The sequence below is a fragment of the Colletotrichum godetiae genome, assembly GCF_030913485.1.
Source record: "Colletotrichum godetiae strain CBS 193.32 chromosome Unknown BDP55scaffold_2, whole genome shotgun sequence".
NCBI classification, from domain to species: Eukaryota; Fungi; Ascomycota; class Sordariomycetes; order Glomerellales; family Glomerellaceae; genus Colletotrichum; species Colletotrichum godetiae.
Window position 1 is genome coordinate 1,085,306 of NW_026851250.1, and position 9,462 is coordinate 1,094,767.

At 52.5% G+C, this 9,462-nt stretch overlaps 2 protein-coding genes across 2 annotated transcripts; one reads left to right on the forward strand and one right to left on the reverse strand.

The window, feature by feature from the left end:
• Positions 1-652: 652 nt before the first annotated feature.
• BDP55DRAFT_743511 (uncharacterized protein) lies at positions 653-3,925 on the forward strand (the record flags this gene model as incomplete). Its single annotated transcript, XM_060580490.1, has 5 exons — positions 653-1,003; positions 1,039-1,328; positions 1,361-2,505; positions 2,654-3,550; positions 3,658-3,925. The coding sequence occupies 5 exons, from the start codon at positions 653-655 to the stop codon at positions 3,768-3,770; spliced, it is 2,796 nt and encodes a 931-aa protein (XP_060436255.1). The 3' UTR covers positions 3,771-3,925.
• Positions 3,926-4,215: 290 nt separating this feature from the next.
• BDP55DRAFT_599072 (leukotriene A-4 hydrolase/aminopeptidase) lies at positions 4,216-6,448 on the reverse strand. The gene is made up of 2 exons (XM_060571029.1): positions 5,315-6,448; positions 4,216-5,255 (listed from the first exon to the last, which is right to left on the reverse strand). Exons 1-2 carry the CDS (start codon positions 6,376-6,378, stop codon positions 4,370-4,372), a joined length of 1,950 nt encoding a protein of 649 aa, XP_060436256.1. The 5' UTR covers positions 6,379-6,448; the 3' UTR covers positions 4,216-4,369.
• Positions 6,449-9,462: the final 3,014 nt, after the last annotated feature.

Genomic DNA, 9,462 nt, shown 5'->3' on the forward strand with positions numbered 1-9,462 from the left:
TCGAGCAGCCTCTATTCACGTGAAGCTTCAAACAGTCTCTTGTTCTCTTGAAAGGCAGTATGGAAGGACCTCCAACGTTTCCAGTGGCGGCAGCCAGTAGGGCATGCATGCAATCTTTCAGATATCTGATAGCGGCATTGGAGCATCCGAAACAACATTCTGATGGGAGTACGGCTGTGGCCCAACGCGATCGGTTCAAAGTATGGGCTGTCAACCTTGGCGGACTACTGCACGGAAGGGCGTCTCTCGACTTCCGTCTGATGGACGCACCTCTTCTGCAGAATGTGGTTTTGAAATTTCTGAACGAGTTGAAGAAAACCATGAGCGAGAGTATATTCCTATGATCACAGGAGTTTATTTGATGCAGCATCTGATCGACACAACCAGGCATCGAAGTTGTCGAGGGAAAGCGGCAGCCTTTTAAAGAGAACGTTCTGATCGAGGCTCTAAGCCATGCTGAGGCAGACGAGAACGACTCTTCTACTTCCAGCAGCTGCTCTGAGGGGCTTGAGTCAGAGACTGGTGATGTTGCACAAACCGAATTGGGTCAGAACTCAGACGAGATCGATGATATTATATCATCGCTGGTCAAGGTCTCTTTCCGGATCAGAGGAATTGGACGAGGAATTCGCAAACGGCACAGAAAGCCAGGATGCATAAAGAGCTCATCCTAGACGAAGAAATGAACACTATCGATGTGTTCTCAATATACTCTGTCTTTGATCGGCGGCACGTAGAGGAGTGGGTTATCCAGCTGAGGAAGACTGTACAAGCAACAGTTTCTACATCCCAAGCTGCTGGAGAGACTACCACAGACAAAGTCGACAACGGTGAGGACCAGTCGGATGAGAAGGCATCGATATTCAGAGACAAAGACATAAAACTTCTTGACCGTTGGAGCAAAGCGACCACTGTCAGACGTCGGACTTTAGCTTATTGGCGAAGACACGCCCGGAAGTTGGCTAAGCAGGATCCCGAAGCGGCGCCTCAAGAAATTCGAGTTGTAGCCCCGACACCGGCCACAATAGTGCCGTTCAGCCAGCATTTTTACCTCCTATGATCCTGCGAACGACGGCGCCGGATTCAATTGCGGTTCCGAGCTCCAAGGGTGTTACAATGCTTTCTGAAACGGAAGCCACCCGAATTCCAACGCAGATAGATGTGACCGACACTTCGTCCACTACTTCATACTCGACGTATTATAGTGAAGAAGGCGAAACTACTGATCTGCCGAAGCCCCCTAAGTTAGCAAGTAGGGATTCGGAGTTCATATGCCCATACTGCCATGTGCTTTGCCCTGAGCGAGACACGAGAGGCAGACATTGGAGGTTAGCCATCTCATGACTACCTACGTGACTAGCTCAACTAATAACATCCGCATGGATCACATCATGCAAGATCTTCAACCCTACCAATGCACCTACTCAGACTGTAGAAGTGCCGAAGACTTGTTCACAACGGGGGACTCGTGGATCGGCCACGAGTCTCAGGTTCATCGTAGGATCTGGAGGTGTTCTGAGCATCCAGATCTGTTCATGACAAAGGACGAATTAGCACGGCATTTTGAACTCTCACATACCGCCCTAGGAAATACCCAGGTCCAGGAAATCTTGAAACACGCCCATACTGGCACACAAGACTTGAGAACGGAGTGTCCTTTTTGTATGTCACATGGCCCATTTGAAGAGGATCTTACTAGCTATATGGCATCTCACATGGAACGACTCGCTTTGTTTTCGATACCACAAGAGACAGGAAACGACGAAGATGATGATCAATCAAGGAAAAGCGGCTCAAAAGTCGCTCAAGGTGGAGGGTCTGTAGGATCTCTCAACTCAGTCAATCTAACCTTCTCAGATGCAGGCTCTTTGCCCCCATTTGACTCTGAACATGGGATAATAGGCGTCCAGGCCAGCGGAAGTTTGGGGTCCAAGCTAGAGAAGGATGATGTACCAAAGCTAGACGCACACAGCGAAGTTTGGGACTGGCTGGCTCCAGAAGACCACACGGTGAAGTTCGAATTCTATCTCGGCAAGCGGCCCCCAGGCACCCTCAGTTGGTTTTCCGAATCGGTGGATTATGAAATCTCGGTCTCTCCTAAGGGAGGAATGATTTATCTCCCGGGTCTTCCAGGTGCTGGCAAGTCGGTTCTAGCAGCCGCGATTATCGATCATCTAACAGAGCGATTCAATCCGCCTGAAGCTCGCGTCGCTTATTACTTCTGCCCCTCCCAACGTCAGAACCGGACAACTGAGACGATGCTTCGAAGTCTCATAAGACAAATGCTTCAAGGCGTGTCCGAATTACCAAGGCTTCTTCAAGCCATTCGCCAGAGCTATCTACAAGATGGAAAATTACCTTCATTATGGGCTCTGCTGGACGCTTTCGTGGAAGCTGCGGGTAAAGTTTCGAGACTATTCATCATGATCGACGGCTACGACATTTTGAGAAGTGATCAAAGCCAAAAGCTAGTAGAACACCTGGAGTTTTTATCAAAAAGGTCTGGTATGAGTGTCTTCGAAACTTCGAGATCTACTAAGTATATGAATCGGCGTTTTCTGGGCTGGCGAATTGTGGGTGTCAACCTTCGGAAACAAAGAGTTTGATCCAGACCAACTCGATGACATGGAAAAGCTTCTATTCTGGTGTTCAGGACTCGTTATCCAGGATAGCGACGGCTATCTCAGAATTTTTTACCCTACAGCATATGGATATTTCATCGACAACCAATCGGAATGGTTTCCAAAGGTAGCAGAAGATCAGGCATACTTTTGTTGTGAATACCTGACAAGGTTCACAAACACCGTCGAAGACGTACATTCAGGCTTCCAGCATGATTTAACGAAGTATCCCTTCATTTCCCATGCTGCCATAGCCTGGGGGCGTCACGCTTTCCAAGCATTCGAACAAGAAAAAAAGTTGAGGGAAAGCACATCATTCAGAGTGGTCAAAAAATTCTTTTCGGATAGCCGAAGAGTCCAGTCTGCCACCGAGATGATGGGAATGTCCAACATCTTCATTAGGAACAGAGTGCCAGACAAGAGTTTCTTCCCATTCTGGACGAGCCTTCATCTGGCGACGTATTTTGGGCTCACAGAGATTGTGAGGGACTTGATATCGGAATATGAAGCTTCGGGGAATGTGGCTTTAACACAACGAATTTCGCTGTTTGAACTGGCTGCGGAGTGTGGCCACAGATCGACTCTGAGCCTCTTACTGGAGAGCTGGAGTGTGGGGCCGCGTACTATGGACGACGTTCTGCTTGGAGCAGCTCGACCAGGCTTCCAAGACATTGCCGAAATGGCTTTGATTCATGGTGCAGATCCCAGAAAGCCACCGCCGCTATGCGCTGCATCTAAATATGGTCAAGACCGTATTGTTCGTCTGCTACTGGATGCGGCGCCAGATTTGGTCGAATCGGGGCATGAAGAGCCATTATACCTCGCCATTAGAAGTGGGCACTTGAGTGCTGTTCGCTCATTCTTTGATCGAGTGGCTTCTAAGCATGCAAACTCCAAAAAGTTGTTCTACGAAGCGATCAAGGCGAAGAGTAAGACCATTGCTCTATTTCTTCTGGAAAATGAGCCGCGGCTGGCAACCACAGAGCTTGAAGGGGGGGGGGGGCGAAACCTCTCCTCCTTGCTACTGAGCAAAAAGACATTGCCATGATGAAGCTTCTGGTGGAGTATGGAGCAGATCTTAATGAAAAGAGCCAAGATAGGTTGACACCGGAGGATATGACGTCTCAAGGTCGCCAGCACAAACTGTGAGCTGCCAAGGCAGAATGGGAAGAGAGAAGGACGGGCAGACAAGATGCTCTCGCAGGAGACTAAGGCGATGGAGAGTGGTTTGCAATTTTGACATGTGTCGCCAAACTAGTCTGTAACAATATTTTCTTTGTGTGCCTAGGAAAACTCAATGGTGAACATCTCGTTCGCAAGATGCAACGCGATCATATACCTAGACGTCGTCATCATAATTATGTTAATGTGATCTGGCTTCGTACCCATTTCAAGGGGAAGCAGTAAAGGCAGACAGCGATGTTAGATTATCGTGAATGAGACATTAGTGAGGCACTTGCCTGATCGCTCGTCTGGAATTTGCCTTATACCGAGACCGCTCGTTATCCTGCGTAACACTCAGGCGTAGAATAGGAAGCATTCACATCGTACGTGGATTTTTCTATCTCATCTCTCATCGCTCCAACACAAGAATGTGCTCAATAGAGACGGTACACTATTAAACCACATTATTGATGTGTGTACTCGCTGTTTCATAAAACGCACACACTCATAGTAAACCCCCCTTGTCTTCAAATATGTTTACTCATTTTATTTGTCAAAGACCCATTCGGTAAGAAAGTATCTATTTACACAAGTCCAAGGTCCTTCTCCACCATACCACGGCAAATGGGGTGGTAAAAGTCCCTATTCTTCTCAAACGTCTTGAGCGCGAGCTCCCGATCAACCTTGTTCAGCGACCGGAACAGCGGCCTCACAAACTTCATGCGACCAACGTGGCCCAACAGCTCCGCAGCGCCCTGGTACGCAGACGAGTCCTCAGCGGCGAGCGCAATCTTGTAGTACGCCGTCTTGAGCTCGGCGTTGCGCGACGAGACGAGATCGTACGTTGTGCCGAGCAGCTTGGCGCGGTCAGCTGACAACGGGCTCGGGAACTTTTCAATCGTCTCGAGGAGGACGAGCTTCTGGTTTCCGGAGAAGGAGGCAACATCCTCGGCGGTGGGCTTGAAGGAATTGTCCTTCCAGTTCTCGGCCAGCTTGTAGCAGACGTCGGCCAGGGTGGTGTCGAAGACGGGCTTGGGCGGGAGACCGGGCTGGTAGAACCACGTGTCCCAGTCGATCGAGGCGACCTTGCTCTTGATTTCCTCGTCGCCGAGGCCGTTGAAGAAGGTGAGAAAGGTGTCCTTGAACTCGAACGAGTCCAGTGACTTGCGGGACCACTTTGTAAAGTAATGGGGGATGAACTTGTCAAAGGCGTCCATGCCGACGAGGCGCTCGAGGTAGTAGAGGAAGTGGAAGCCCTTCTCGTAGGGAACGGTGCTGAAGGCATCATCGGGGTCGATGCCCTTGTGGTTGATGATGAGCTTGGTGAACTCAGAGTCGGCGCCGTTCAGAGCGACGGCGTCCTCGAGAGCCTTCCAGCCGATGATGGCAGAGAAGTCACGCTCGGCGTCACCGTGGACAGCCATGCCGATACGGCGCTCAAGATATGTGGTCCAGCCCTCGTTCAACCAGCTAAATCACATCGTCAGCTACCCCTTTATCACAACTAACCACACGGAACTCCCACTTACAAGTGCTCCCAACTGCAGCTGGTGACCAAGTTTCCACTCCACGAGTGACTCAGCTCATGCGCAATAACATCGACATTCTGCTTGTCACCGCTGATGATGGTCGGCGTCGCAAACGTGTAAATCGGGTTCTCCATACCGCCGTAGGGGAAACTAGGCGGCAGAACGAGAACATTGTACTGGCCCCACCGGTAAGGGAAGACAAGCTTCTCCGCAACCTCCATGAACTTCTCCATATCATTCTGCAGCTCCCACTGTGACTCCTTCAGCTCATCAGGTCCCGTGGCAACGATGCTCCGCGGGCCAATGGGTGCCGTGGCAATATCACCCGATGCCAGGGCGAACAGATACGACGGGATTGGAACCTTCTGCTCGAAGCGGTAGACCGTGTCGTCACCCTTCTTCTCGTCCTTACCGGAGCCCTCAACGAGGACACCGCTGGCGACGACGGGCAGAGGCGAGGCGAGGACAAAGCTGTACGTCGACTTGACGTCTGGTGTGTCCTGGCAGGGGAACAGAGAGCGGGCGTGGATGGCCTGGCACTGGGAGAACATGTAGGGGTGCTTCTTGTTGCTCGTTTGCGCGGGCGTGAGCCACTGCAGGGCGGTACACTTATCCGTCGTAGCGAGGTCGACATCAACCTTGACCACCTCGCCCTTGGCGGCGCCCTGAGGCACAAAGACGTGCAGAGGCGCACCATAGGGCTCCACGCGGTCCTTGAGCTCCCACGCCGATGTGGCGGCGTTGACCTTGACGCCCGAGATGGAGAGGAAGCTCGAGTCGAGGATGATCTCCTTGCTCTGGCTGTCCGTCAGCGACTCGAGCTCGAGGGTGACGGAGCCCTTGAGAGACTTGTTCTTGAAGTCAATGGTCAGGTTCGCGGTGGTGTGCTTGGTCAGCCACGCGCCATAGTTGGACAGAGTGTTTGGGTCTCTGTTGGCCGAGGTGGTGGACGCCATCTTTGCGGTGCTGGTGCCGAAGGCGGCTGCGCGGCTCTGGGGGCTCGTGAGGCGGGTGAAGCTTGTTCTGAGAGGAATTGAACCCTTTGCAAAAAGGGATCGCCACATGTGTGTGAAAACTTGGCAGACTTTGCGGAGCTTTCCAGTCTCCAGAAATTTGATGTCTTCAACTCCTCTGGTGATGTTGTTGGTAGCACTTGCCACATTCGGACTAAGGTAGAGGGGTAGCTTCAGCCACACGTGGGACAAGATGGTCCGCCACAGCCGGTTAGCTCGGCAACTTCCCCAGCCACATATCTTCCAGCCACACTTTATCTGTATCTGTCAAGCCACAAGTGTCAGACAGGGCTGCTTCTTTTCCAGCCCCCACTTCACGTTTGTTTCACCAGGTGGTAAACCCTCACAGTCTTCAGCATTCATCCGAAACGTCCCAAGATGCAAGAAGCAGACAGGCCAGGCAAACGATTGCTTGCTTCTTCCACCCATCTACAGAGTACGAAGTGCCCATGGCCCATCGCAATCGATCAAATGCCGTGGCTTGAGCACGACATTCAACGGCGCCGCCATCGAGATGGCCATCCCTCATCATTCTAGATGAGATGCAACGCACGTATCAAAGACCGGACCATCGGCTCTCATGGAACCCTTGGCCATCACACTTGTCTTTTAAACTCCAGGTACTCCAGGCACACAAGAAAACCCAGCCGTCGATAGACTCACGCGAGCCTAGCACGAGGTATCTCCCGTATCTCGAACCCACACGAATCTGCAAGCTGCAGACGCCAGAAAGGAGTTGAACGAGGTGAACCACGACAAGACCAACATCCTGAAACGCCGCTGCCTTTCCCCAGGGATGGGATCTCCCTGCGTGACGTCGAAACCTCTGGGCCGTCTTGCACTCCGGGATACGGGGGGGTTGCCCAAGCTCTTCCTTGTGCCTGCCCGCTGCCGTCCCGACTTATCCTCCCCTTGTCCTGCGTTTCTGTTCCCCCAAGCCACCCGTCACCGTCCACCCCTTTTTCGCTGCCGCATGAGATCATACACTCCCACATACCTTCGTACAACCACTAAGAGACAGAGAAAGTTTGTCGACACTGGCCTGAACAGCAAAACTTCTCTCCGTCTTGTCCGGGGTGAGAAACCGGACGAAAAGTCTCCTTCGCCCACCCGGCTCAGAGCTTGTAGCCTGGACCTAGGCCTGGACGTCGATGACCCCCTTACACAGTAGATACCCCGACAAGCAGTTCGTTCGATGTCCCGTCTGGCCCGTCTGGCCCATCTCCCTTCCCACGAGGGGTTTCGGAATTCACAATCAAACAAACTGCTCCCAACGGAAGACCTTCTTCCACGTGCGTGCGTCAGGGGAGAGAAGGGTGAGAGATAGAGGATAGGATGGGCAGGGCCCCAATGGCCGATCACGATGCTGGGAACAATGGCCACGACTCCTGGAGGCTTCGTTTCCTCCTGAAGCTGGAGCACGACGCGTCAGAAATACAGCTAGCCCGTCGTGTCGTTGATAGTGGCGGTTCACCCGATCCAGTTTCCTCTTCGCGATGCAAGAGGTCGTCACGCTCGTGGCTGGCAGCCACTTCCCACCTCCCTTTTCCGTTGCCGTCAACACCCTCCTTTTCGTAGGTATTGGCCCGGCCCGATCTTTGTATCCGTAGACCCCTTCCCGCATCTGAACTGCATCTGCATCTGCATCTGGAACAAAAAAAAAACTGACACAAGTCATCGTAACTGCAGAATATGAGTTGGTGGCGGGCCTGCAGCCTGATATTCTTCTTTTTTCGGCCTCCTACCTCTTTCCGTTTCCACCTCGTGAACAAGGCCCTGAACCGCTCGTTCCCAATTCGCCTGGACCGGTTCGCACTTGACTGTTGCAGTATCCCAACGGGGCATCGCGAGGAGTGCAGGGGTTGGGAACCGTGGAAGGGGTTGCTCTGCATCCGTGGCCGTGGCTACTGCCCCTCGCGGTCACACCGGCGGCGCGGCATGGCGTGAGTTGTGGATACCAAGAGCGTTCCAAACCCAGCTCCGGACTTTGGCAGACAAGAAAGAGAGAGAGAGAGTCCAGGGCTCCTCCTTCTCCTAGGCTCCTCCTCCGGCTAAAATGGGTGGATGCGAGAAATGTGACGAGACCTGCATCGTGACGGTTGCCACGGGTATCTCCATGGTTGTGAGCGAAGGAAAATCCCACTAAGAAAGTCCATACAGACAGAGGCCGCCCAGCAAAGGTTTCCATCCAGTCCAGTCTCGTAGTGTACGGATACGGATTGCCTGGGTGGCAGTCGTTACGTATCCGGGTATAATCGCTTGAAGCCTCCCAATACCGACACCTCTTTGCAATATCGCTTCTTGCGACCGAGGAGAAATAAAAGATCCATCCTCATACCGGGCGAATATCCTCAGAGCGATAAACTTTCCCCGAGTGAAAGCTTAGTATAGCAAAGGGTACTGAATATTTGCATGTTAGACCCCAAGCAAAAGACCGCAAGCTTGCGGATACCAAACGGCCTCTCAATCTCAATCGCAGAGATACATACCCCCCATCATCAATAACGGATTCGTCTTATTATTTACTCAGGGCCCTCGGGGCTTGAGCCTTGAGGGGGGAGCTGGGAGCTTGTCCGACCACCCTTACCCCACACTCGATGGGGGCGCGCTGTCGCCCTGTCACAAGAGAAACCCACATTCTTCTGGAAGCTCGCGTCCAACCGGAGTCCAAACAGCCAGCAGGGGTCTCGCTCGTTTCTTCGGTGGAAGAGAGGGGAGCCACGGGGGTAGGGGAGGGAAGGGGAGGGTTGGAGATTGAAAGGGGGGCAGCTGCTGCAGTTCTTCGTTATTCTTCGTTATAGCGTTATATGTGGCGTTGCCTATGATAAGATGCGAACTATCACGCTAGGAATATCCGTCCACTTTGTGCAATATTTGCCGATATTGTTTGGCCGAGATAGGTTTGTGGAAGTTGAGCCCGGGATGGGCCAGGCTGTGCAAGAATAGGTGCGCTTCCCTCGTGCCGTCGTGAAACAGCCCGAATGTATGGCCATGGGCTTTCGGACAATGCAAAATTTGATCACGACTGTTGATGAACAGGAGAAAACCTCGTTCCTCGTCCCTGGAAGACGGGAACGAGTGTCTCGCTAGCCAGGCTGTTGCAATGGCGTTGTTGGGCTGGGTCCCCGGCTGGTC

Excerpts from the sequence above, each read along its gene's own strand:
- BDP55DRAFT_599072 (XM_060571029.1), bottom strand. The coding sequence starts at position 6,378 with ATGTGGCGATCCCTTTTTGCAAAGGGTTCAATTCCTCTCAGAACAAGC. Across the intron at positions 5,256-5,314 it reads AGCTGCAGTTGGGAGCACTT|CTGGTTGAACGAGGGCTGGA; the intron begins GTAAGTGGGAGT and ends GATGTGATTTAG.